Source organism: Oncorhynchus nerka, linkage group LG24 (assembly GCF_034236695.1).
Source record: "Oncorhynchus nerka isolate Pitt River linkage group LG24, Oner_Uvic_2.0, whole genome shotgun sequence".
Classification (NCBI taxonomy): Eukaryota; Metazoa; Chordata; class Actinopteri; order Salmoniformes; family Salmonidae; genus Oncorhynchus; species Oncorhynchus nerka.
The window spans coordinates 63,947,302-63,975,171 of NC_088419.1; the positions used below are offsets into that span (position 1 = coordinate 63,947,302).

The following is a 27,870-nucleotide window of genomic DNA, read 5'->3' on the forward strand; positions in this document are numbered from 1 at the left end:
AAACTTGTTCTCCATGTTGTCATAATCTGGCTCTCACAATAGTTTCATTAACCATCCCATCAAGTATGGTCATGTCTGTGACATCCCAGGTCATCTCCTGGACCCAAGGGGCAATGCAGAGAGTATTGATGTATGTCATGATGAAATTAAATTATCATAGTGTGGGACTGCAAAGACCTAGCATTAGTATAGCATTTATCTACCCTCTTTATTTCTTGCAATGTTTTTAATTCTCATGGATGAAAGTGCTAACCCAAGCAGAGTTTTACACTCATGGTTACAGAAGACACTTAAATATACAGTGCCTTGCGAAAGTATTCGGCCCCCTTGAACTTTGCGACCTTTTGCCACATTTCAGGCTTCAAACATAAAGATATAAAACTGTATTTTTTTGTGAAGAATCAACAAGTGGGACACAATCATGAAGTGGAACGACATTTATTGGATATTTCAAACTTTTTTAACAAATCAAAAACTGAAAAATTGGGCGTGCTAAATTATTCAGCCCCCTTAAGTTAATACTTTGTAGCGCCACCTTTTGCTGCGATTACAGCTGTAAGTCGCTTGGGGTATGTCTCTATCAGTTTTGCACATCGAGAGACTGACATTTTTTCCCATTCCTCCTTGCAAAACAGCTCGAGCTCAGTGAGGTTGGATGGAGAGCATTTGTGAATAGCAGTTTTCAGTTCTTTCCACAGATTCTCGATTGGATTCAGGTCTGGCCTTTGACTTGGCCATTCTAACACCTGGATATGTTTATTTTTGAACCATTCCATTGTAGATTTTGCTTTATGCTTTGGATCATTGTCTTGTTGGAAGACAAATCTCCGTCCCAGTCTCAGGTCTTTTGCAGACTCCATCAGGTTTTCTTCCAGAATGGTCCTGTATTTGGCTCCATCCATCTTCCCATCAATTTTAACCATCTTCCCTGTCCCTGCTGAAGAAAAGCAGGCCCAAACCATGATGCTGCCACCACCATGTTTGACAGTGGGGATGGTGTGTTCAGGGTGATGAGAATGTGTTGCTTTTACGCCAAACATAACGTTTTGCATTGTTGCCAAAAAGTTCAATTTTGGTTTCATCTGACCAGAGCACCATCTTCCACATGTTTGGTGTGTCTCCCAGGTGGCTTGTGGCAAACTTGAAACAACACTTTTTATGGATATCTTTCAGAAATGTCTTTCTTCTTGCCACTCTTCTATAAAGGCCAGATTTGTGCAATAAATGACTGATTGTTGTCCTATGGACAGAGTCTCCCACCTCAGCTGTAGATCTCTGCAGTTCATCCAGAGTGATCATGGGCCTCTTGGCTGCATCTCTGATCAGTCTTCTCCTTGTATGAGCTGAAAGTTTAGAGGGACGGCCAGGTCTTGGTAGATTTGCAGTGGTCTGATACTCCTTCCATTTCAATATTATCGCTTGCACAGTGCTTCTTGGGATGTTTAAAGCGTGGGAAATCTTTTTGTATCCAAATCCGGCTTTAAACTTCTTCACAACAGTATCTCGGACCTGCCTGGTGTGTTCCTTGTTCTTCATGATGCTCTCTGCGCTTTTAACGGACCTCTGAGACTATCACTGTCACGGTTCATGAATCCACTGCCTCCTTTTCTCTCTCTCTCTCTCTCTCTCTCTCTCTCCCGTGTTTGTGTGGGCGTGGTTCCCAATCTCGGCCTGATTGTCTGCGCCAGCTGGAATCACTTATCTTCCCTTTATATGTTCTGTAACCAGTGTTTCTTGTTGTCAGATCCTTGTTACTTCCCTGAGGTTGTGTCGTGTGTCCGTACTCATCTCTCGCCACCCTTGTGTGGATTATCTGCTGTGCTCCTTCCTACCCATCCGGACACTCTCCCCTGGGTTTCTCAGCACGCTCACATAGGAGGATGTGCCCTAGTCCCTGGGTCGGATTCCGTCTGAGTACAGTCTGTCTGTCCTGTTGCTGCTGTAACCTATATTCATTAAACCATCGTTGCTTGCATCTTGCATCCGTCTCTGTATTGTTACAGAACGATCTGACCAGACCATGGATGCAGCGAGTTCAACGAGTCTGACCGAATTCATTTCCCGTAGTATCACGAGAATGGATCAACAAGAGGAGAACATCTCCAGCACAGGTCGGGAAGTACAAGCCATTGCGACGCAGGTATCCCAGCTGACCCAACAATTACAACATCTGAGGGGTCTCGCTGCGCCACCTACACCGGCAGTTCAACCCGCCCCGCCAGAGCCGGATTCCCAGCTAGAGCCACGGCTACCGACACCAGAGGGTTATTCAGGTGATCCTGACTATTGCAGAGCTTTTCTTACGAGATGTTCCATGCATTTCTCGTTGCAGCCACGGACCTTCAACCGTGAACAGTCTAAGGTAGCATTCGTACTCACACTGCTATCAGGCAAAGCGGCTCTTTGGGGAACGGCGGTGTGGGCGAACCAGGACCCATGCTGCACCTCTTTCCAGACACTCTCCGAGGAGATGAGAAGGGTCTTCGATCGGGCCGTGGCGGGTAGGGAGGCGGCCAGACTACTCGCTGACCTTCGCCAAGGAGACCGTTCAGTATCGGAATACTCCATCCAATTCCGCACTCTGGCCGCAGAGTGTCAGTGGAACGAGGAGGCGCAGTGGGACATGTTCCTGCATGGGCTGGAGGACCGGATCCAGAAGGAGATTTATGTTCTGGACCTTCCCAGGAGTTTAAATGGACTAGTGGAACTAGCCTTGAGGGTCGACGCTCGTCTGAGTCGTGTTGGCCGCCGAGCATGCCCTAACAGACCGTATAACGACACGGAGGGCTGGCATGCCAGCGGCGGGAACACGGCCAGTTCAACCTCCGCTCACGAACCCATGCAGCTGGGAGAGCTCGCCTCTCCCGGGAAGAGAGGGAGAGGCGGAGATCCCAAGGACTCTGTCTCTACTGTGGTAGAGCGGGCCACTTTATCCACTCCTGCCCGGTAAAAGATTAGGCCCGGTAGTAAGAATGAGGCTACTATCGGGTGGTGTCACCACAGAGAAGACCTCATCATCTACTCTCCTCCCGGTAAGACTAAGATGGGCCAACCACACGCACGACACCCAAGCCTTACTGGACTCAGGAGCAGAGGGTAATTTCATGGACTTCAAGCTCGCTCACAAACTCCAGATTCCTATCACCTCACTCACGCACAAGATATCCGTCAACGCTCTCAATGGTCAAGAACTACCCAACATTTCTCACACCACTGAACCTATCACACTCATCACTTCTGGCAATCACACTGAGACACTATCATTTCTACTTATGGACTCACCCCTTGCACCATTAGTTCTCGGCCACCCTTGGCTCACCCAACACAACCCCAGAGTTGACTGGGGTCATAATTCTATATCCATGTGGAGTAACAAATGTCTTGAGTCCTGTTTAGTGTCTGCTTGTTCGTCTGTGTCTGATTCTGTGTTTCTAGAGGAGGCGGTGGATTTGTCTAACGTGCCCGTTGAATACCTCGACCTGAAGGAGGTGTTCAGTAAGTCCCGTGCTGCTTCTCTTCCTCCGCATCGTCCCTATGACTGTGCAATAGAATTATTGCCAGGTGAGTCTCCGCCTAAAGGCAAGTTATATTCACTCTCTGTTCCTGAGAGGGAGGCTATGGAGAGATACATCTCTGGTTCTCTGGCATCTGGATTCATTCGTCCTTCCTCTTCTCCAGCGGGGGCGGGGTTCTTCTTTGTGGAGAAGAAGGACGGATCTCTGCGTCCTTGCATTGATTACCGTGGGTTGAATAACATCACAGTGAAAAATACCTATCCCTTACCGTTGATGTCCTCAGCCTTTGAAAGGTTACAGGGAGCATCCGTATTCACTAAGTTGGATTTACGTAATGCATATCATTTGGTTCGCATAAGGGGGGGGGACGAATGGAAGACCGCGTTTAACACCCCCAGAGGGCACTTCGAATATTTGGTCATGCCTTTTGGGCTATCCAACTCCCCAGCGGTTTTCCAGGCACTCGTAAATGACGTGCTGAGAGATATGATTGATCAGTTCATATATGTTTACCTGGATGACATACTGATTTTTCTTCTTCTCTCCAGGAACACGTTCAGCACGTCAGACGAGTGCTTCAGAGGTTGTTGGAGAATGGACTTTTTGTCAAGGCGGAGAAATGCATTTTTCATGCACAATCCGTTCCATTCCTAGGTTACATCGTCTCGACTGAAGGTATTCGCATGGATCCTGACAAGGTTAAGGCTGTGGTGGATTGGCCAAGCCCAGATTCCCGTAAGGCCCTACAGAGGTTTCTGGGATTCGCCAATTTCTACCGGCGTTTCGTTCGCAACTTTAGCCAGATAGTCGCTCCTCTTACCGCCTTAACCTCCCCAGAGTGACGTTCAGGTGGTCCGATACAGCCGAGGCTGCATTCGTCAAACTCAAGAGCCGCTTTGTTTCGGCTCCCATCCTCATAGCTCCCGATCCCTCGCGTCAGTTCGTGGTGGAGGTGGACGCTTCAGAGGTGGGGGTAGGTGCGGTACTTTCCCAACGTTCCTCTTCTGACGACAAGATGCACCCTTGCGCGTTCCTTTCCCATCGGTTATCACCTGCGGAACGCAACTACGACATTGGCAACAGAGAGTTGTTGGCAGTGAAGTTAGCACTGGAGGAGTGGCGCCATTGGTTAGAGGGTTCGGGGTACCTTTTATAGTTTGGACCGATCACAAAAATTTGGAATATATCAGAACCGCCAAGCGACTCAACTCCAGGCAGGCGCGGTGGGCACTCTTTTTCGGACGTTTTGACTTCTCTCTCTCGTATCGCCCGGGTTCCAAGAATGTCAAACCCGATTCCCTTTCTCGCATTTTTGACCATTCCGAACGCCCATCCACTCCCGAGTGCATCCTACCCGGGACCCTAGTGGTCTCCACACTCACATGGGAGGTTGAATCGAGGGTCAAAACGGCCTTAGAAGGGGTAACGCCTCCGCCCGGTTGCCCGCCTAATCGGTTGTTTGTGCCGGAGGGGTGTCGGTCCGATGTTATTCGGTGGGGGCATTGCTCCAACGTAGCGTGTCATCCAGGAGTCAGTCGCACTAGCTTTTTGGTTAAGCAACGCTTTTGGTGGCCACTGATGGCTCGTGACATTCACAGTTTTGTCTTGGCTTGCTCGGTTTGTGCCACTGGGAAGACTTCTAATCGACCCCCAGATGGGTTACTCCAACCGCTGTCGGTCCCTTCGAGACCCTGGTCCCACATCGCGCTAGATTTTGTTACCGCCCTCCCGCCCTCCCAGGGCAAGACGGTTGTTTTGACCGTGGTGGACCGGTTCTCGAAGGCGGCTCATTTTATTCCCTTGCCTAAATTACCATCTGCCAAGGAGACAGCGGTAACTGTCGTGGATCACGTCTTTCGCTTACATGGTCTGCCGATGGACGTAGTTTCTGACAGGGGGCCCCAATTTGTGTCCAAGTTTTGGCAAGAGTTTTGTAGGTTACTGGGAGCGAGTGTCAGCCTGTCTTCAGGGTTTCATCCCCAGAGCAACGGTCAAGCGGAGAGGGCCAACCAAGATTTGGAGAGAGTGTTGCGATGTTTGGTTTCTAAGAATCCCTCTTCCTGGAGTCAACAACTCTCTATGGTTGAGTACGCTCACAATTCGTTGCCAGTGGCAGCCACGGGTCTCTCTCCGTTTGAGTGTAGTTTAGGTTACCAGCCACCTATCTTTCCCAGTACGGAGTCCGAGGTGTCTGTTCCCTCCGCTCACGCTTTCATCCAGAGGTGCCGTCACGCATGGAGCAGAGCCCGTGAGACTCTTCTCCGGGTGGGGGCACGCACCAAGACTAAGGCCGATCGCCACCGGTCGAAGCCTCCGGTATACGTCGTTGGCCAAAGAGTGTGGCTTTCTACTAAGAACATTCCACTCCGATCCGTTTCGAACAAGCTTGCCCCCAAATTTATCGGCCCGTTCAAAGTCACCAGGATCATTAGTCCGGTGGCGGTCCGGCTCCAGCTTCCTCCGGCGTATAGGAGAATTCATCCTACCTTTCATGTGTCTAAAATAAAACCTGTGTTTCAGGCACGCATTAACCCACCGGTCCCGGTTCCCCCGCCGCCACGACTTGTTGATGGGGAACCCACCTTTTCTGTCAATCGTATTTTGGACTCTAGAAGGAGGGGACGCGGATTCCAGTACCTGGTGGACTGGGAGGGTTACGGCCCGGAGGAGAGAAGTTGGGTACCTGCTAGGGACATTCTGGATCACTCCCTTATCGATGATTTCAATCGACAGGTAAATTCGCCTGGGAACGCCAAGAGGCGTTCCTAGGGGGTATTGTCACGGTTCATGAATCCACTGCCTCCTTTTTTCTCTCTCTCTCTCTCTCTCTCTCTCCCGTGTTTGTGTGGGCGTGGTTCCCAATCTCGGCCTGATTGTCTGCGCCAGCTGGAATCACTTATCTTCCCTTTATATGTTCTGTAACCAGTGTTTCTTGTTGTCAGATCCTTGTTACTTCCCTGAGGTTGTGTCGTGTGTCCGTACTCATCTCTCGCCGCCCTTGTGTGGATTATCTGCTGTGCTCCTTCCTACCCATCCGGACACTCTCCCCTGGGTTTCTCAGCACGCTCACATAGGAGGATGTGCCCTAGTCCCTGGGTCGGATTCCGTCTGAGTACAGTCTGTCTGTCCTGTTGCTGCTGTAACCTATATTCATTAAACCATCGTTGCTTGCATCTTGCATCCGCCTCTGTATTGTTACAATCACAGTGCAGGTGCATTTATACGGAGACTTGATTACACACAGGTGGATTGTATTTATCATCATTAGTCATTTAGGTCAACATTGGATCATTCAGAGATCCTCACTGAACTTCTGGAGAGAGTTTGCTGCACTGAAAGTAAAGGGGCTGAATAATTTTGCACGCCCAATTTTTCAGTTTTTGATTTGTTAAAAAAGTTTGAAATATCCAATAAATGTCGTTCCACTTCATGATTGTGTCCCACTTGTTGTTGATTCTTCACAAAAAAATACAGTTTTATATCTTTATGTTTGAAGCCTGAAATGTGGCAAAAGGTCGCAAAGTTCAAGGGGGCCGCAAGGCACTGTATATGTAGGCTGGGCTGGAATCCAATGAACAGCAATATATTTAAATATGCTTGCCATCCCCATATGTATACATACTACACTGAGTATACAAAACATTAAGGACACCTGCTCTTTCCATAAAATATACTGACCAGGTGAATCCAGGTGAAAGCTACGATTCCTTGTTGATGTCACTTGTTAAATCTACTTACATCCGTGTAGATGAAGGGGAGGAGACAGGTTAAGGATTTTTAAACCTTGAGACAATTGAGACATGGATTGTGTGTGTGGCATTCAGAGGGTGATTGGGCAAGACAAAATATTAAAGTGCCTTAGAACAGGGTATGGTAGTATGTGCCAGGTACACCGGTTTGAGTGTGTCAAGAACTGCAACCCTGCTGGGGTTTTCACGCTAAACAGTTTCCCGTGTGTATCAAGAATGGTCCACCACCCAAAGGACCTCCATCCAACTTGACACAACTGTGGAAACACTGCCCTTTATTTTATCAAGGACAAAAGGACAAAAGTTGTCCTTTATAAAAACTGAACTTGACATGAGAATATGCTTATTAATTTTAGACCATGCGTTCACATAGTTTCTAGTGGTTGAAGTATTGCATTGCAAGACACAAAAGTAACCTAGTAGCCTTGTGCAAAGGGAGAATATATGACAACTTATTCCTAACAAAAAAGCAGTTAGCTAAATATCATGATGCAATCATTGGCTGTTAGTGAGAAGAGCGAAAAATCTATTCATTTTATCTTTGCATTTTGTGCACAGTTTTTTCAGAAATAGCGCATGCACATATTTAGTGTAAAATTGCATAACGGTTAGAAATGAGGCCACATGCCCAGAATAACTGAGGCTGTTCTGAGAGCACAACTCAATACTAGGAAGGTGGTCCTAATGTTTGGTATACTTAGTGTATATTCTGACACTGTATTGGCTTTCAAATGCTCCGTTGTGCACTGAAGTGACATCGCACACATAAATATATAGAGATTCATACAGTAAACTTTGCGCAAGCATACATACACATTTCTCCCTTTATAAATCAGACTTGTGGTACAACTGTGCGTGTGAACGAGCATTATAACTCCAATTAAATGAAAGATGAGCATGGTAATTTGTTGTATTACTACCTCTGGACTATGAACTCATCATAGCCAGAAATGGTGAGGAATTTATTCCGCAATGGTTATGATATATGTATTATGTACCATGTACCCCATGTTGGTAACACTTTACTTGACACCTAGCGTCATAACCATGTTATAATATGTCATAACAGCTGATATGACTTGTCATAACCTGTCATAATATGGTCATAACACTGTCATGACCCATATATTTACACCTGTTTTGACATATATTGCATTATTTTATGTCTGGTTATACCACCTACATAAGAGTGTTAAAACTCACAAAACCTACCACACAAGGCAAAACATTATGACCATGTCATAATGCTTGGTGTCAAGTAAAATGTTACCATTATATTTATAAATGAAATATTTTAAAATTGAACAATTTGTTGTTACAGTATTCCGCTGTGCAATCTGGTTTCCGAGCCGGTCACGGGTGCACCTCAGCCACGCTCAAGGTACTAACGATATCATAACCACCATCGATAAAATACAGTACTGTGCAGCCGTCTTATCGGCAGACTCAGTAGCCTCGGTTTTTCGGATGACTGCCTTGCCTGGTTCACCAATTACTTTGCAGACAGAGTTCAGTGTGTCAAATCGGAGGGCATGCTGTCCGGTCCTCTGGAAGTCTCTATGGGGGTGCCACAGGGTTCAATCCTCGGGCCAACTCTTTTTTTCTGTATATATCAATGATGTTGCTCTTGCTGCGGGCGATTCCCTGATCCACCTCTACGCAGACGAAACCATTCTATATACTTCCGGCCCATCCTTGGACACTGTGCTATCTAACCTCCAAACAAGCTTCAATGCCATACAACACTCCTTCCGTGGCCTCCAACTGCTCTTAAACGCTAGTAAAACCAAATGCATGCTTTTCAACCGATCGCTGCCTGCACCCGCACGCCTGACCAGCATCACCACCCTGGATGGTTCCAACCTTGAATATGTGGACATCTATAAGTACCTAGGTGTCTGGCTAGACTGTAAACTCTCCTTCCAGACTCATATCAAACATCTCCAATCGAAAATCAAATCAAGAGTCGGCTTTCTATTCCGCAACAAAGCCTCCTTCACTCACGCCGCCAAACTTACCCTAGTAAAAATGACTATCCTACCGATCCTCGACTTCGGCGATGTCATCTACAAAATTGCTTCCAACACTCTACTCAGCAAACTGGATGCAGTTTATCACAGTGCCATCCGTTTTGTCACTAAAGCACCTTATACCACCCACCACTGCGACTTGTATGCTCTAGTCGGCTGGCCCTCGCTACATATTCGTCGCCAGACCCACTGGCTCCAGGTCATCTACAAGTCCATGCTAGGTAAAGCTCCGCCTTATCTCAGTTCACTGGTCACGATGGCAACACCCATCCGTAGCACGCGCTCCAGCAGGTGTATCTCACTGATCATCCCTAAAGCCAACACCTAATTTGGCCGCCTTTCGTTCCAGTTCTCTGCTGCCTGTGACTGGAACGAATTGCAAATATCGCTGAAGTTGGAGACTTTTATCTCCCTCACCAACATCAAACATCTGCTATCTGAGCAGCTATCCGATTGCTGCAGCTGTACATAGTCTATCGGCAAATAGCCCACCCATTTTTACCTACCTCATCCCCATACTGTTTTTATTTATTTACTTTTCTGCTCTTTTGCACACCAATATCTCTACCTGTACATGACCATCTGATCATTTATCACTCCAGTGTTAATCTGCAAAATTGTAATTATTCGCCTACCTCATGCCTTTTGCACACAATGTATATAGACTCCCCCTTTTTTTTCCTACTGTGTTATTGACTTGTTAATTGTTTACTCCATGTGTAACTCTGTGTTGTCTGTTCACACTGCTATGCTTTATCTTGGCCAGGTCGCAGTTGCAAATGAGAACATGTTCTCAACTAGCCTACCTGGTTAAATAAAGGTGAAATAAAAAAATATAAAAAATAAACATAGCCTACAAACATCTATGGAAAAGGTGAACTGTCTGGTCTACTCTTAAACTGCACTTCAGATCGGACCACATAGAGAAAAATACTTGAAATAGCTTATATATTTACTACTGTGAAGTGGGTCCAGTTAAATGAGAGATGGGATGAATGGTAGCCTATCCTAACTTGTTGTAGGCCTATAGGCTATTTTGCAAGTGTGAAACCATCACAGTCAGAAAAGATGAGGAATTTATTCTGCAATGATCATGGAAATGAAAAAATAGTAGGAAATAGATAACTATTTCTAATTATTTTAGAATGCGAAGATAAAACTAAGGGATTTTCGCTCTTCTCACTAATGGCAAATGATTGTATCTTGTTATTATATTAAGCTACCTGTTTGTTTTTGTTATGAATAAGAGTGTGATCATATTTTCCAGCACAAGGCTAGGATAATTTTGCCTTCTTGCCATGTAATACTTCAACCACCATGGTCTAAAGTTTGCAGGAGGATAACATCTCTAGGGTAGGGGGCAGCATTTGGAATTTTGGATGAAAAGCATGCCCAAATTAAACGGCCTGCTACTGCTAGAAGATATGATATGCATATAACTGGTAGATTTGGATAGAAAACACTCCAAAGTTTCCAAAACTGTTAAAATAATGTCTGTGCGTATAACAGAACTGATTTGGCAGGCGAAAACCAATTCAGGAAGTAGTTTTTGTTGTTGTTGGTTTTGTAGTTTTCTATTCAATGCCATTACAGTATCCACTGACTTAAGATTCAAATTGCAGTTCCTATGCCTTCCACTAGATGTCAACAGTCTTTAGAAATAGTTTTAGGCTTGTATTCTGATAAATGAGGGAGTAAGACCAGTCTGAATGAGTGGACCCTACCATGTCACAGAGCTTTTTCATGCGCATGTGCCTTTCTTGTTTACCTTTTGTATTGACGACGTTATTGTCCGGTTGAAATATTATAGATCATTTAGGCTAAAAACAACCTGAGGATTGAATATAATATAGTTTGACATGTTTCAATGAACTTTACGTACACAATTTGGATTTTTTTGTCTGCCTGTTTTGACTGCGTTTGAGCCTGTGGATTACTGAAGAAAACGCGCAAACAAAACAGAGGTTTTTGGATATAAAGAGACTTTATCGAACAAAAGGAACATTTATTGAGTAAATGAATGTCTTCTGAGTGCCACCATATGAAGATCATCAAAGGTAAATTATTAATTGTATCTCTATTTCTGACTTGTGTAACTCTTCAACTTGTCTGGTCACTGTTTGTAATGATTTGTCTGCTGGGTTATGTTCTCAACTAATCGTAAGGTATGCTTTCGCAGTAAAGCATTTTAAAAATCTGACACAGTGGTTGGATTCACAAGAAGTTCATCTTTAAACCTATGTAAAATATGTTTTGTTTTCTGAATTTTTATAATGAGTATTTCTGTATTTGAATTTGGCACTCTGCAATCTCACTGGATGTTGGCCAGGTCGGACGCTAGCGTCCCACATGCCCTAGAGAGGATAAGCACATTCTCACATCAAGTTCAGTTTTATAAACTCCAACTTTTGCGTGAAAACTGGCTCATGCATGTTTTGGGACAGATTTTGTGCATAAGCAACGTTTACAAATGAGGCCCCTTATCTGGTTCACAAGATGAGTTCCAAAGGATGCCATTAACTTGAACAAATACTGTACACAGACAATCTGCCACTCCCTGATCTGTTTTACCTGTCCTTGTGCTTGTCTCCACCAAACCTCCAGGTGTCGCCCATCTTCCCCACTTATCCCCTGAGTATTTATACCTGTGTTTTTGGTCTGTCTGGGCCAGTTTGTCTTATTTGTTCAAGTCAACCAGCGTTTTCTCAGCTCCTGTTTTCCCCAGTCTCTCTTTTTCACGTCCTCCTTGCTTTTCTCGTCCTCCTTGCCTGTCCTGACTCTGAGCCCGCCTGCCTGACCACTCTGCCTGCCCCTAACCCTGAGCCTGCCTGCCGTGCTTTACCTTTGCAGCTACTCTGGATTATCGACCCCTGCCTGCCTTGACCTGTCGTTTGCCTGCCCCTGTTGTTGCAATAAACATTGTTACGTCAACATAGTCTGCACTTGGGTCTTACCTGAAACGTGATAGTACGAACTGGCCATGACTGACCCAGCAGCCTTAGACCAGCTCCGCAATGCCAAGGAGCCATCATTAGTAGACACGAGGAGTTGCTTCGCGGATGAATTGAAGGGTTCCAGAACATGGCCAAACGTCAAGACCTAGCATTGGACGCATTGCGGGAGCAATTCTGTGGGTTGCCTACCAGGCAGCCTACCATGACAGTAACCTCCCAGCCCCTCAGTAACCTGGCTGGTAGCAGCGCCATCACCCCGGTTTCCCGGGAACCCCGCTTACCTCTCCCAGAGCACTTCAATGGAGATTCCATAACCTGGCGGACCATTCTTTCCCAGTGTTCCCTCATTTGCGAGCTGCAGCCTTATTTGACCGCTCAAAGATAGTGTACATCATTACGCTGATGTCTGGGAGGGCACTCGCCTGGGCCACGGTGGTGTGGGAGCAACAATCCGCCATCAGCCTCAGTCTGGAGGTATTCATGGCGGAGGTGAGAAAGGTTTTAGGCTCCGGTGTCCGGGAGAGAGGCTGCTCGGAAGTCACTCCAGCTTCGGCAGGACTCCTCCCTCAGTGTGGCAGACTATGAACCCAGAAGTTACTCCAGCTTCGGCAGGACACCCTCAGCGTAGCAGACTATGCGGTGGAGTTCCGCATGCTAGCGGCGGAGGGTACCTGGAACACGGAAGCGCTGTTTGACACGTTCCTGCACGGATTATCGGAGGAGGTAAAGGATGAGCTGGCAGCCCGAGAACTACCGACAGATCTCAACTCACTCATCACTTTAACCATCCGGATCGATGGTCGGCTACGGGAACCTAGTAGGGAGAAGAGGTCCGATTGCGGCCCCAAATACTCACTCAGGGAACCCACCTTGCATCTGATGAACTCCAGAAGTCCCCATGAGGATCCGAGCTTACCCGAGTCCCTTCAAGAGCCTCGGGAAACTGCCGATTCACCTCTTCCCGAGCCGATGCAGCTCGGCAGGGCCAGGCTGTCCCCAGAGTTCTCTGTATTGGGGTACTGCCGGTCATTATGTGTCTACCTGTCCCTTAAAGAGACAGCTCATTCTTCGGAGTGAGTACTCTGGTGGACCTTAAAACAATTGTCTTCCCTTGCTCACCCCCCTTCTCCGTGCCATCCCTCGGTGGGGGACCAATCCAAGTCTCTCCAGGTACTCATCGACTCCGGGGCCGATGTGAGTCTCATGGACGTTACACTGGGGTCTGAGCTGGGAATCCCCACTCAACCCCTCTCCATTCCCATGGGTGTTAGAGCGTGGACGGGCGCTCTATAGGCCGGGTCACCCACCAGACCACCCCCGTCAACCTACAAGTGTCGGGGAACCACAGCGAGACGATCCAATTCCTGCTGGTTGAGTCTCTGCAGGTTCCGTGGTATTGGGATTCTCTTGGCTCCAGCAACACAATCCCTCCATTGACTGGCTACTGGTGCCATCGTGGGCTGGAGCCCGTCCTGCCACACTCATTGCCTGAAGTTAGCTCTGCTTGCCCTGAGACATCTTCCGGGGGCTTGGAAATTGCCCCGCCGGACTTCTCCGCCAGCTCCACAGAGTACTAGGACCTCCGGGAGGGGTTCAGTAAGGCCCGGGCCACATCACTTCCGCAGCACCGACCGGTATCCAAGAAGGTCAAGCCTAAGGCGCTGGTACACAGCTATAGTGCCACGGCTACTACCCCGGAAGCCGAGACCTTCCCCCCCGCTGTCACGACTTCCGCCGAAGTCGGTCCCTCTCCTTGTTCGGGCAGTGTTCGGCGGTCGACATCACCAACCTGATCCATTTTTCATTTTCCATTGGTTTTGTCTTGTCTTCCATCACACCTGGTTCCAATCGCATCAATTACATGTTGTGTATTTAACCCTCTGTTTCTCATCATGTCCTTGTCGGTGATTGTCTGTTGTATGTTTGGTGCAAGTTATGTTCTGGTGTGCGACGGGTTTTTCACCCTCTTATTATATTTTGTATATTTTGGTTTTCTGTATTTTTGTATATTCATTAAACGGCTCCGTTTATACTAAGTTCACTCTCCTGCGCCTGACTTCCCTGCTACCAGCACGCACCCATTACACCCATTGCTCCAAGATCATTAGCCCCTCTGCTGTTCGTCCTCGGTTGCCCCGTATCCTCTGTGTTTTTCCTACCTTTTCTATGTCTTGAGTTAAAACCATGTCTGACTGCCCCTTGTCTAGTGTTTCCAGAAAGCATGACATGGCAATGTCCTTGAATGATAGAAATTATGATCTTTTGATTCAATTTATCATATGAGAAACTGGCCCAGCATAACTGAAAATGTTTATCTACCTCAGTACAGTACTTTGGAAAGATATTCAATAGAAATCCAATAATTTTCAGAAGTGTCAATTCCACTCTACTCTTTGCTTTGAGGCCACTTAACTGTTTGCTAAACACTACTGAGTCACAGTGTAGGATATGTCATATTTGTCTGATTGTGCTAAGACTCCTCAAAGAGAAAAGTTAACATTCAGAAGAACAGAATAAGGCTAATCTATTTAGCACTATCCCTGAATCCACACACCATTAGCCAACACTCCCTGCAAGTTTGTCTTTCTGATCGTTAGTGTGAGAGGCTATTAAACTTTTGGTGTGGATGGACGGTGCAACAGGAGACTTGATGACCCTTTATCAGCAGCCCAAAGCCACTTAATGCAGGCACATAAAAAAAGCAAGTGTATTTTGTTAGGAATGGAATATTGCCCTACATGAACACTCTTTTAGAATAAAGAATTCAAATTGCCCCAAACCAAATGTCATACACTTGGTAGTAGCCATACCACCAGTAGGGAGTCGGCGTATAATGCATTGGAAACAAGCAGCGGCCTGTCTATGATCCATACGGAGACCTCATCCCCACTTTTCTACAGAGTTAATTATACACAGCAGGACACCTGCCCCAGGGCAGCCACCACTGCTCCAACTCTTACAGCTGCCTGGCTAGACCCTGTATAATCACCTGGTGTGTGTGTGTGTGTGTGTGTGTGTGTGTGTGTGTGTGTGTGTGTGTGTGTGTGTGTGTGTGTGTGTGTGTGTGTGTGTGTGTGTGTGTGTGTGTGTGTGTGTGTGTGTGTGTGTGCGCGTGCTTGCGTGCGTGTGTTCCACCGTGGTTGTAGGAATAGGATGCTGTGTTGTGACGTCACCCCATTGAAGTTGAAATTTAAAATGGTTAAGGCAAGGATTAAGGTTAGGTAAGGGTTATGGTAATGTTAAGGTCATGGTGGGGGTTAAGGTTAGGGTCTAGGGTAGGGACATCCAAGGATCCTTGATTGCACTAACCCTGGAAGTATGCCTATGCATGACACAGTACCTGTGTCTACAGTAAATGAGGCTGTGTTTTGATTTCCACTCCTGTTCCCAGGCCTAAGATGCTTGTCTGTCTTATCTCAGTAATCCCTATATGTTGCCATCAGCCTCCTGGTGCTTTCATGACATACAGCTGAACACCTTATTACCTTCGTCTGTCTTTACAGGTGGCGTCAAGGGATAAGAACAAGAGAAGAAGAAAGAAAAACATGAAATCTGTTGAATATCCTAATTAATCACTGATGAGTCTTGAGGACTCCGGAGCTTATTCACTCAGATGACCAGGAAGTCTTTAGCCTTTAACTAGGGCACATCATTTCCCCTGGTGACTGTAAGGAAAGTATCAGCTACTATTCAGCACAACACTGTTTCACTGGAGGGGGGCTATCCTCTGAACCCTGGCCCAGTGAGGTGGGGCCGTAGGGTGGCAGTGGCCAGTGAGAGAGTGCCGGTGGGCTTGTTCCCTACTATCGCCATCCTCTCTATCCTTCCAAACGCATTACATGGCCGGTGCTGCCCAACACAAACAGAGGCCAGGATGGGAGGGGATGGAAGCAGAGAGGGAGGGCTGGGAACCAAAACGAACAGGGTCTGAGCCAGTCTGTGAAAACAGTATGATGGGCCGGATGAGGCCTGCTCCTGTTTGGTCAGCCGTGTGAGTGTTGGAAGAGAAAGACACTTCTCTTGTTAAAACACTACCACTTTTCCTTTCACATCCAAACAAGTGTAAGTGCATTGGGTGGGTGTTATGTGGCATATGCTTGGCATTGCATAGCATTTAGCATTTAGCAAACAACAGCTCAAAATCTACGGTTTAATCTTGAGGCTTTCAATGGGAATGACTGGGACTGGGAATGTTTCAGTGGGAATTACTTTTCTGGATTTGAGTCACAACAACAGTGACTCATAATGTGAACAGACCATAACAAAGTATATTTTTCATCAACAGGTTTGGTATAGGAAGATAACATTGCCTGCAACTACCAGTGAGATGATGTTGTGCCACTGACCTCTCCTCCTCTCCCTCTCCTGCAGTGTCTGGATGCTGGTGAGGATGTGGATGCGGTGGAGGTGGTTATGGACCCCCAGCTCCAACAGGTCGAGCTCATTCAGGTGCAACAGGTCCTGCAGGGAGAGACACAGATGGATGGGAAGAGGGTTAGACTATATGAAGAAGGAATGCCCGCAAGGTGTACCAAACTGTACCATAATGCGGACACAATTTGGCTGTATCAGCCTTCTTCAGGAGCAAGACAGGACCGTTTTCAGACAGGCAAGGACACCTTCCCCTACCTCCAAACTGAGGAGTGTGTCCTCTCCTCTCCCTAATCTACTCAGGCCAGTACCATACACTGCCTGTCATTACTGGGCTGCCACTTTGCTGCTGCTGCTGGTGCCCTTTCTTACACTTCAAACCAGGGGCTTGTTTCAAAACAATACATTATTGATGGCGAGCTCACAAACACCACTTTGTTTTCCTTAGAGTGCCAGCATGCATTGATCCCCAGAGAGACAAAACAGACCAGTTTAATTATAGGTTTGGTTAGGAGATATTTTCTGCTGTTTGGAACATGCCTTTGAGCTTGTGTTAACAATACTGAAATATCCAAACAGAGGAAATGATGGGTTCATTTTCTCTGTGAGATCAGGGTTAGCTTACAAATAATGACAGAGCATTCATATCATATATTCTTGATGCAAGTGAAGTTACAAGTTCGCTTTAGTCACATGATAATAACATTTTCATTATAACAACAACATGGAGATTTCAAATTCTCAGCTCTCCTGTTTGCTTTGCCTTTATCATCCCTTGTGCAATGGAGCAGTGATCTGGACCAGATTGTTTTAAGGCAGCAGAGTTATTTTTCCACCACGGTACATTAGAGTTTTTGTCCCTGTTATCTGTGTAGCGGTGGAATCTCAGCCAGGATCTCTGTGTTCACCAAGCATACTTCTGCATTGTCCTGCCTTTGTTATAATGGGGGGCCCACCAGACCCAGCCAGCCTCAGTCAGCCTCCCAGGGCAGCTGGGCTGGTGTGTGTCTGTCTGGGTATCCAGATAATGTCTCCACTAGGGCAATGGGAGCCCTATGCTGGTAAGGGTCCATTATCCGATGACGGCTCCTAGGTGTGCAGTGCTTACACATAGAGGCCCCTAGTAGTTACACACCCTCTTACCCACTTGCAGACAAAGCTGACATTAATAGCCAAAAAGAGCCCTTTGGCCTATCCGTAAGACTCTCCAGTGCATTATTCAACCGTGCCATGGCATTTCAATACATTCCTCAAGCAGATATTTGAATAGTTATCTTTGTCAGGTGGTGGCGTGCGGAGTTGTGGTTTGGTCTGAGTTGTTGTTTTCTTGTCTGGATATTTGAGCACCGGCAGGTCTGAATGACTGGCAGTTTGTTAATGTAACGCTGACGCTCACCAGCGTTGGAATGTGGTGAGATGTAGCAGAACGTGTCCCCAGGGAGTGAGAAGCATAGACTGTTAGAAGTGCTGATATCTCCCCATTACTCTCATTACAGGGCTGGTTATCAGGGCTGCATAGCCAGAGAGGCAGAAACGAAGAGAGGAAGGCAGCCATGCAGTCATGCGTCTCCCCTCATCTCTCTCACCTGTCTGGGCAGCATTGGAGCAGAGAGACGTCACAGACAATCTCCTGGCTGATGGATGGTCTCCAATGGTTGATAGATAGGCATTAAAGCACGCCTGTGTTATAACTGTAGCATATTTCACCACATACACTGTGTATGTTTTATCACTGGTTTGACCCCTAGGACAGTTAACTTGTGTGGCATTATAGGGTTAGGTTTTGCAGTGTAGACTCAGTCTAAAAGAGAAGGTCCATTAGAGAAATTTGATAAAAACTTGTATCCCCCACTCTCTCTCTTTTCTCACTTAATTCTGCCAATAATGGAGCAGTTAAGGAGGTTCATTAGCACGCTCCATAATCTCTGTTTCACATGACTGAGGCATTGTGGGCCTTCATTAGCATGGCTGAAATAGCTACATTTCTGCAGCATCCAACATCTAACAGCCATTGATCTGAGTGAATAATAAAGTCAGGTACACTCATGTATGTTGAGATCTAAAGAGTTCACTCTTAAGAGTTCTCTCTACTCTCTGTAATGGTGGGATAGAAGGTTGTAATAGCCTTCCTGTCCTTCCTGATTAACGTGGGGAACACTGTCTATCCATGACCATAGGCATGTGACCCTACCAAGGTTTTGTGTCACTTACTGTAAAAGGCTTTTAGAGGCCAACTCGGCAACTTTATGAAGCCTGTTTGAAGTCCTCACACATAGGATGGTATGTGTTATAATGAGGGAACAGGTGGATCCCCTCTCCTGTGTTTAAAAAGTCTGTTGAACAGCACTGCAGAGCCATGGACTTAAATGTGCATTCTAAAAAAGATGATCCGTGTATTTCCTTTGTCGTAACTATTTGGGTTATTTCTCTGGTGGTTCTGGGGTGATTTAGCGCGGATATAAGCTCTTGAAGTACATGATGAGCATGTTCTGAACAAGCTCATCACAGTGAATCACATCTTTGCTTGTACCAAATACTGTATATATGTAAGCTGCTAAGACATCAGATACTGTAGGTTCATCATCTAATAACATATTGCCAAAATAGAAGTGAAATAAAGGGATGAGGTAATTGTGACAACAGACTACAAAAAACAAAAAGTTGCAGCAATATGGAGGCCTTGATTCACTTGACATGAGTCAGGGAGTTAAGGACCTCTTATTGACGTGGTCTCTCCAGGAACCTAAAGAGACTCTTGACAGGCTCATTCTGATGTCTACTTTAACGGTCTACAGCTCTAGGTCATAGTGTCTCTTTACAGGAAGAAATATCAATGGCAGCGGCCCTGAGGCCAGACCCTACTGTCATGTTTTATACCCTGTTCTCATGAATGAGGTACAACTTTCTCTCTTTTGAGCTCTGATCCAAACCTATGTCCATTAACCCTTTACCATAACGTCAAATCACTGCAGAGGAAATAACTTACAGGTGTAGCAGAATAGGATCAGGATCTTGAGGAGAAACGGTTAGCTCTGGTCGTTCTAAACCCCTTAGCCTTTGGTGACAGTCAGAGTCAGCCAGCTGGGTCCAAAAGCTAACAGTTAAGTGGGTATCATAAATCCCCATTAATAAGGATCTCGAAGGAAGACTGGGTGGGTAGGGGGAGACGGGGGAAGGGAGATAGGGTGGGGAGACATGGGAAAGGACACAGGGGGAGAAAGAGGAAGCGGGAGACATGGGTGCGGGAGACAATGGGAGAAAGGCAAGGTGGAATGAGATAGAGGGAGTTAGGGATGGGAGAGACAGGGGAAGGAGACGAGATAAGAGAGAAAGAGGGAAGGAGACCAGGGGAAGTGGTCAGGGAGAGTGAGAGAAAGACTAGGGAAGGAAGACAGAGTTGGAGAGAAAGGGGGGTGGATGGAGCCAGGGGGTGGGGGGGTGGGGGGTCTAGAGGGAGGGAGACAGTGAGTGGGTTGGTTAGGCGAGGCAGAAGGAGAGGGAATGTCCGCAGTGGTGTTACTCAATCAGAAGTATACAGCTGTAACCTCACACCAGCCACGGACATTACTGTTTTATACAGGTCACATCACATAACATTAACCCACTGGGAACAAAAGAGTGTACAATATGGCATGGTTATTGCAAAAATACATATCTTAAGCCTTTTGGAATAAAGAGGCTGTACCTGTTTTTAAAACTTGGTTAGCTGAAGTCACCAGTTTACTACATATAGACAGGATTCAACACGATACCTCAGGCAGATCTAATACATTCGATATGGCAGCCCTTTTTGGCATATCTTTCACGTGGTGGGCAACACAACAACATGGACAACACAACATACAACCTGCATCCCAACCTGATCCACATTCATTCTTTTTAATGGAGCATATTCCTTACACAGTATGTCAAATATCAATGAAGCATGGTGCCGATTCCTAAAGAGCAATGTCTTCTGTTTTTTCTTTCTGTTTTTCTGTGTTCTGTCAGGGAATGGAGGGTGGGGGGTATTCCCAATGTATTGTTTGCTGTCATTTTTAATGCTGAAAATTAATAAATAATAAAAACATTTAAAGGAGGGCTCCAAACAGGTCCATCATGTCATGGATTCCCCCGGTACTGCTGCTAATTCCGTTCACCAGCTCCGGAGGTCTACATCACCAGCCTCTAGTTGTCACTGAACTGTTTCATTACGCACACCTGGTTCCCGTTTCCCCTGATTAGTAATTGTATATATGTGCCCTTCGTTTACCATTGTTTTGTGGATCACTCATTCATATATCCTTATGTACATATTCTTTATCCCCTTACACTGTGTATAAGACAGTAGTTTTAGAATTGTTAGTTAGATTACTTGTTGGTTATCACTGCATTGTCGGAACTAGAAGCACAAGCATTTCGCTACACTCGCATTAACATCTGCTAACCATGTGTATGTGACAAATAAATTTGATTTGATTTGATTTGATTTGGTCGGTTATTGTTCCCATGTCCGTTGGTCTTGTGAGTACCTGTGCTTTGTTGTTTCGGCTTACTCGTTATTACGGGTCTCGTCCTGTGTACTGTTGTTTAAAAATATATATTTCACCTTTAATTAACCAGGTAGGCTAGTTAAGAATAAGTTCTCATATACAACTGCGACCTGGCCAAGATAAAGCAAAGTAAACACAAACAACAACACAGAGTTACACATGGAATAAACAAACATACAGTCAATAATACAATAGAAAAAGTCTATATACAGTGTGTGCAAATGAGGTAGGATAAGGGAGGTTTGGCAATAAATAGGCCATAGTGGCGATATAATTACAATATAGCAATTCAACACGGGAGTGATATATGTGCAGAAGATGAGTGTGCAAGTAGAGATGCTGGGGTGCAAATGAGCAACATAAATAAAATCAATACAGTAAGGGGATGAGGTAGATAGATGGGCTGTTTACAGATGGGCTATGTACAGGTGCAGTGATCTGTGAGCTGCTCTGACAGCTGGTGCTTAAAGCTAGTGAGGGAGATATGAGTCTCCAGCTTCAGTGATTTTTGCAGTTCGTTCCAGTCATTGGCAGCAGAGAACTGGAAGGAAAGGCGGCCGAAGGAGGAATTGGCTTTGGGGGTGACAAGTGAAATATACCTGCTGGAGCGCGTGCTACAGGTGGGTGCTGCTATGGTGACCAGTGATCTGAGATAAGGTCGGGCTTTACCAAGCAAAGACTTGAGGATGACCTGGAGCAAGTGGGTTTCGTGGCGAATTTGAAAGGAAGGCCAGGCAACGAGAGCATACAGGTCACAGTGGTGGGTAGTATATGGGGCTTTGGGGACAAAACGGATGGCACTGTGATAGACTGCATCAAATTTGCTGAGTAGAGTGTTGGGGGCTATTTTGTAAATGACATCGCCGAAGTCAAGGATCGGTAGTATAGTCAGTTTAACAAGGGTATGTTTGGCAGCATGAGTGAAGGATGCTTTGTTGCGAAATAGGAAGGCGATACTGGATTACATTTTGGAGATGCTTAATGTGAGTCTGGAAGGAGAGTTTATAGTCCAACTAGACACCTAGGTATTTGTAGTTGTCCACATATTCTAAGTCAGAACCGTCCAGAGTAGTGATGCTGGACGGGCGGGCAGGTGTGGGCAGCGATCGGTTGAAGAGCATGCATTTAGTTTTACTTGCATTTAAGAGCAGTTGGAGGTCACGGAAGGACAGTTGTATGGCATTGAAGCTCGTCTGGAGGTTTGTTAACACAGTGTCCAAAGAAGGGCCAGAAATATACAGAATGGTGTCATCTACATAGAGGTGGATCAGAGAATCATCAGCAGCAAGAGCAACATCATTGATGTATACAGAGAAAAGAGTCGGCCTGAGGATTGAACCCTGTGGCACCCCCATAGAGACTGCCAGAGGTCCGGACAACAGGCCCTCCGATTTGACACACTAAACTCTGTCTGAGAAGTAGTTGGTGAACCAGGCCAGGCAGTCATTAGAGAAACCAAGACTGTTGAGTCTGCCGAAAAGAATGTGGTGATTTACAGAGTCGAAAGCCTTGGCCAGGTCGATGAATACAGCTGCATAGTATTGTCTCTTATCGATGGCGGTTATGATATCGTTTAGGACCTTGAGTGTGGCTGAGGTGCACCCATGACCAGCTCGGAAACCAGATTGCATAGCAGAGAAGGTACGGTGGGATTCGAAATGGTTGGTGATCTGTTTGTTAACTTGGCTTTCGAAGACCTTAGAAAGGCAGGGTAGGTGGATATAGGTCTGTAGCAGTTTGGGTCTAGAGTGTCTCCCCCTTTGAAGAGGGAGATGACCGCGGCAGCTTTCCAATCTTTGGGGATCTCAGAAAGAGAGGTTGAAAAGGCTAGTAATAGGGAGTTGCAAAAATTTCAGCAGATAATTTTTAGAAAGAGAGGGTCCAGATTGTCTAGCCAGCTGATTTGAAGGTGTCCAGATTTTGCAGCTCTTTCAGAACATCAGCTACCTGGATTTGGGTGAAGGAGAAATGGGGGAGGCTTGGGCAAGTTGCTGTGGGGGGCGCATGGCTGTTGACCGGGGTAGGGGTAGCCAGGTGGAAAGCATAGCCAGCCATAGAAAAATGCTTATTGAAATTCTCAATTATCGCGGATTCATCGGTGGTAACAGTGTTTCCTAGCCTCAGTGCAGTGGGCAGCTGGGAGGAGGTGCTCTTATTCTCCATGGACTTTACAGTGTCCAAGAACTTTTTGGAGTTTGTTACAGGATGCAAATTTCTGTTTGAAAAAGCTAGCCTTTGCTTTCCTAACTGCCTGTGTATATTGGTTCCTAACTTCCCTGAAAAGTTGAATATCGCGGGGGCTATTTGATGCTAATGCAGTACACCACAGGATATTTTTGTGCTGGTCAAGGGCAGTCAAGTCTGGAGTGAACCAAGGGCTATATCTGTTCCTGGTTTTACATTTTTATAATGGGGCATGCTTATTTAAGATTGTGAGGAAAGCACTTTTAAAGAATAATCAGGCATCCTCCACTGACGGAATGAGCTCAATATCCTTCCAGGATTCCCGGGCCAGGTCGATTAGAAAGGCCTGCTCGCTGAAGTATTTTAGGGAGTGTTTGACAGTGATGAGGGGTGCTCGTTTGACCGCAGACCCATTACGGACGCAAGCAATGAGGCAGTGATCACTGAGATCCTGGTTGAAGACAGCAGAGATGAGGGTGCCTGAGTTTACGGATTTGGGGTTGTACCTGGTAGGTTCATTGATAATTTGTGTGAGATTGAGGGCATCAAGCTTAGATTGTAGGATGGCCAGGGTGTTAAGCATGTCCCAGTTTAGGTTACCTAACAGCATGAGCTCTGAAGATAGATGGGGGGCAATCAATTCACATATGGTGTCCAGGACACAGCTGGGGCAGAAGGTGGTCTATAGAAAGCGGCAACAGTGAGAGACTTGTTTCTGGAAAGGTGGATTTCTAAAAGTAGAAGCTCAAATTGTTTTGGCACAGACCTGGATAATAAGACAGAACTATGCAGGCTATCGCTGCGGTAGATTTTAACTCCGCCCATTTTGGCAATTCTTACTTGATATAGTTAGGGATGGAAATTTCAGGGTTTTTGGTGGCCTTCCTAAGCGAGGATTCAGACCCGGCTAGGACATCCGGGATGGCAGAGTGTGCTAAAGCAGTGAATAAAACAAACTTAGGGAAGAGGTTTCTAATGTTAACATGCATGAAACCAAGGCTTTTACGGTTACAGAAATCAACAAATGAGAGCGCCTGGGGAATGGGAGTGGAGCTAGCCACTGCAGGGCCTGGATTAACCTCTACATCACCAGAGCAACAGATGAGGAGTAGGATAAGGGTACGGCTAAACTCTATAAGAACTGGTCGTCTAGTACGTTCGGAACAGAAAGTTAAATGAGCAGGTTTCTGGGCACGGTAGAATAGGTTCAAGGCATAATATACAGACAAAAATATGGTAGGATGTGAATACAGTGGAGGTAAACCTATGCATTGAGTGACGATGAGATAGATATTGTCTCTAGAAACATCATTTAAACCAGGTGAGGTCACCGCATGTGTGGGAGGTGGAACTAAAGGGTTAACTAAGGCGTATTGATCAGGACTAGAGGCTCTACAGTGAAATAAGGCAATAATTACTAACCAAAACAGTAATGGACAAGGCATATTGACATTAGGGAGAGGCACGCGTAGCCGAGTGATCATAGGGGTCCAGTGAGACACGGCGATTCAGGCAGCTAGTGTGCCGGGGATAGCAAGCTAGCAGAAGAGCCTTAGAGGGACGTCGCGACGTTAGAAGTCTGTTGTAGCCCCCTCGTGCGGTTACGTCGGCAGACCAGTCGTCATGGATCAGCAGGGCTCTGTGTGGTAAAAGGGTCCAGGCCAATTGGAAAAATAGGTATAGTGGCCAAAGAATTTGTCCGATTGGCCTCTTAAGGTAACAGTTCGATATGGTCTTGATGGCTAGCGGGCCGCAGCTAGCTTGCAGTAGGAATCCGGAGATATGGAGAAAAATAAGTCAGATTTGCTCTGGTTTGAGTCACGCTGTGCAGACTAGCGAGAGTTGACCGGGCTAAAGGTAGCTGATGACCGCTATCAGTGGCTAGCTGACTACTTGCTAGTAGCTAGTTAGCTGGCTAGCTTCTGTTGGGGTTCCGGTTCAAAAGTAAAGAAAATAGCAGACCACATTGGTTGAGCCGGATTGCAGGAGAGTATGTTGAAGTTGAGGTTAAGAAAAATATATTTTTAAATAAATGCGAAGAAAAAAGATAAAAAGATATATACACAGGACATGACTGACTGCTACGCCATCTTGGATCACCACTTGTGCATTTGTTATTACGGGGCTCGTCCCGTGTATTGTCATAACGGGTCTCGTCCCGTGTATTTATTAGAGGTTTAACCTCGCTTTTTTGTTTGGGTTACATCCCTTTTCTTTTTGTATACGTGTTTGTTTTTGGCTTCATCCCTGTGCCTTTCATGGCATGTTGTATTTTTGGGTGGAGTATTAAACCCTCCTAATACGTATTCCTGCGCCTGTCTCCAATCCTTTATACAACATGACACATCACCACGACAGCCCAGGGCTCACACACCATCAACCACTTCTGCCCTGCTCACACACATTCCTCACATAGTGTCCGCAGGCTCTGGGCGGCCACAGCTTTAAATCTATACTAGGAATCGTATTTTAGGCCTGCAGTTTAGGGATCCAGGGTAAGAGGGTGTTTTTTTCTCGTTGAATTGATGGATTTCCCAGGGCAGGGATATTGCTATATGATTTTATTTTCCCTGGATCGATCACTCTGTGGAAGAATTTGAGGATTGCAGACTGCATTCACAGAGGAAATGTAATCTATAAATCAAAACCTATCCATGACGATGGGTAAAAAGTTAATTAATCCGATTTTAATTCAATGCATCTCTGTTGACTTTAGTTTTTATTTTGCTACAACTACTTTCACTGCTTTTGGCTGAGTGGGTCATTTGAGACACACTGCTGTGCTTTGGTAGTCTTTTCCACTGATCTGCTTCATCAGCAGACTATGTGTGTTCTCTTTAGTGTCTATGTGTGTTCTCTTTAGTGGATATGCGTGTGTGTGTCGTGTCAGTGTGTCTGTTCGTGCTTGCTTGCGCGTACGTTTCTGCATAGTGAATCAGGCTGCGTTCTGCTCTTACCTCCACGCCGTCATACTCCTCGTCAAACAGAGTGCAGTACTGCGGCAGACCCAGCTGACTAAGCCACTTGGAGATGGCCAGATGCTTCATGCTGCCAACCCTCCACCAGGCCAGCCTCTCCCTCCCCTGGGGCTCCCCTGGGGCCTTTGTCACCTGAGGAGAGGACCAGGCACAACATCACCATTACAACCCACTCAGGATGGCTGCTACGTATGTTTGTAGTGAAGGGTAAAGAGGAAAATCAGTCATTAAAAGTACATTAAAGGACCCAACATCAGACGGTGTCATCAGCTTTCATTCAGGCATCGGAGAGGATTACTATCTGAGTCCAACCTGATTCATACATCCATCAGATCAGTTTGACTGGATTATGGTTATTGTATGATTTTCTATACAAACTTGTTTTACTCAGCATCATGGGGAACTTACAGTGCAACACTATTACTCACAGCCTGAACACCCTGCCATGAACAAATCATTTAGCTGTCACTTCATACACACTGTCCTCATGAGAGAATAGCTTACAATGTTCACAATGTTCAGAATGGTTAGAAATGTGTAAAAAAAAAACTCAAATAAGGGTTTGATATGATACTTTTTAAACATGATCTAAAACATTGTCTTCAGTGTCTATCCTTTTTTATATTAATACCGGGTAAAAATAGTGATTACATGGTAGCCCTTTACACTTGTACAGTAACATGCTACACATGACGTCAGAGCTCAGCATTCACAGCATTATATGGGTCTGACTGACAGCCATTCTGTTCTTGAGCACCGCGACAACCAATTGCCTCAATCCCTCCTACTAATTGGGCAACATTTGCATATGTTTTGTTGTCTGAGTGAGCGAAATGCTGTAAATTAAGAGGACTCTATGTATTTTGAAAGATGAGATGTTGAGGATTATAATAAATACCGCTTTGATGTCATACAAGCAAACCAAACACCTGTGAGTCCAAATGTGCACTTCAGATTTCCATATCATAAATCTCATGTTATATACAGTGTCAACGTTTATGATCACTATGTTTAATGAATAACCACCCCGGGATGGGCCATCACCACCAGGGCGGTGTCATACCCAAATCAAAATCTAATTTTATTTGTCATATACACATGATTAGCAGATGTTAATGCGAGTGTAGCGAAATGCTTGCATTTCACTGTCTTCAGAACCCTGGGGCTGGAATACCCTGGGTTGTTCTGAAGAGAATGAGCCTATGTTTGTCTTTTGTAAAGAAAAAAATGCTGTGTCACACGCACCTGAATGCACTCTAAATTGCATTGTGAAAGCCTACCACCTACCACTGTGACCGTAGCTAGTCATGTTGGCAATAAAACAGGCTTTCAAATGATGCCACCTGACTCAGATTGTGATTTATGATGGACCATTTTTGGATTGAATAAACAACAACAGTAATTGTGTGATGGTGGGGATACAGGGTTGTGTTCGAAATAAAGCAACTATAAGTGTTCTTGCTCTAGTTCCTCGACAACACAGCTAGGAGAGCTCAAAAAAGCACCTTATAGTTCAAGACTTCTTTGAGTCATAAAAGTTAATTGCAATGACTTAGG

At 45.8% G+C, this 27,870-nt stretch overlaps 1 protein-coding gene across 1 annotated transcript in view; it reads right to left on the minus strand.

Moving 5' to 3' along the window:
- The window catches only part of LOC115108418 (breast cancer anti-estrogen resistance protein 3 homolog), a 113,011-nt gene extending 86,614 nt beyond the window's left edge, over positions 1–26,397 (minus strand). The window contains exons 1-2 of the mRNA XM_065009050.1: positions 26,293–26,397; positions 16,595–16,709 (exon numbers count right to left, since the gene is read on the minus strand). Of these exons, the coding sequence (XP_064865122.1) occupies positions 16,595–16,709; positions 26,293–26,382 (205 nt within the window). The 5' untranslated portion in view covers positions 26,383–26,397. The remainder of the gene's footprint in view (positions 1–16,594; positions 16,710–26,292) is intronic.
- Between the last annotated feature and the right edge of the window lie 1,473 nt (positions 26,398–27,870).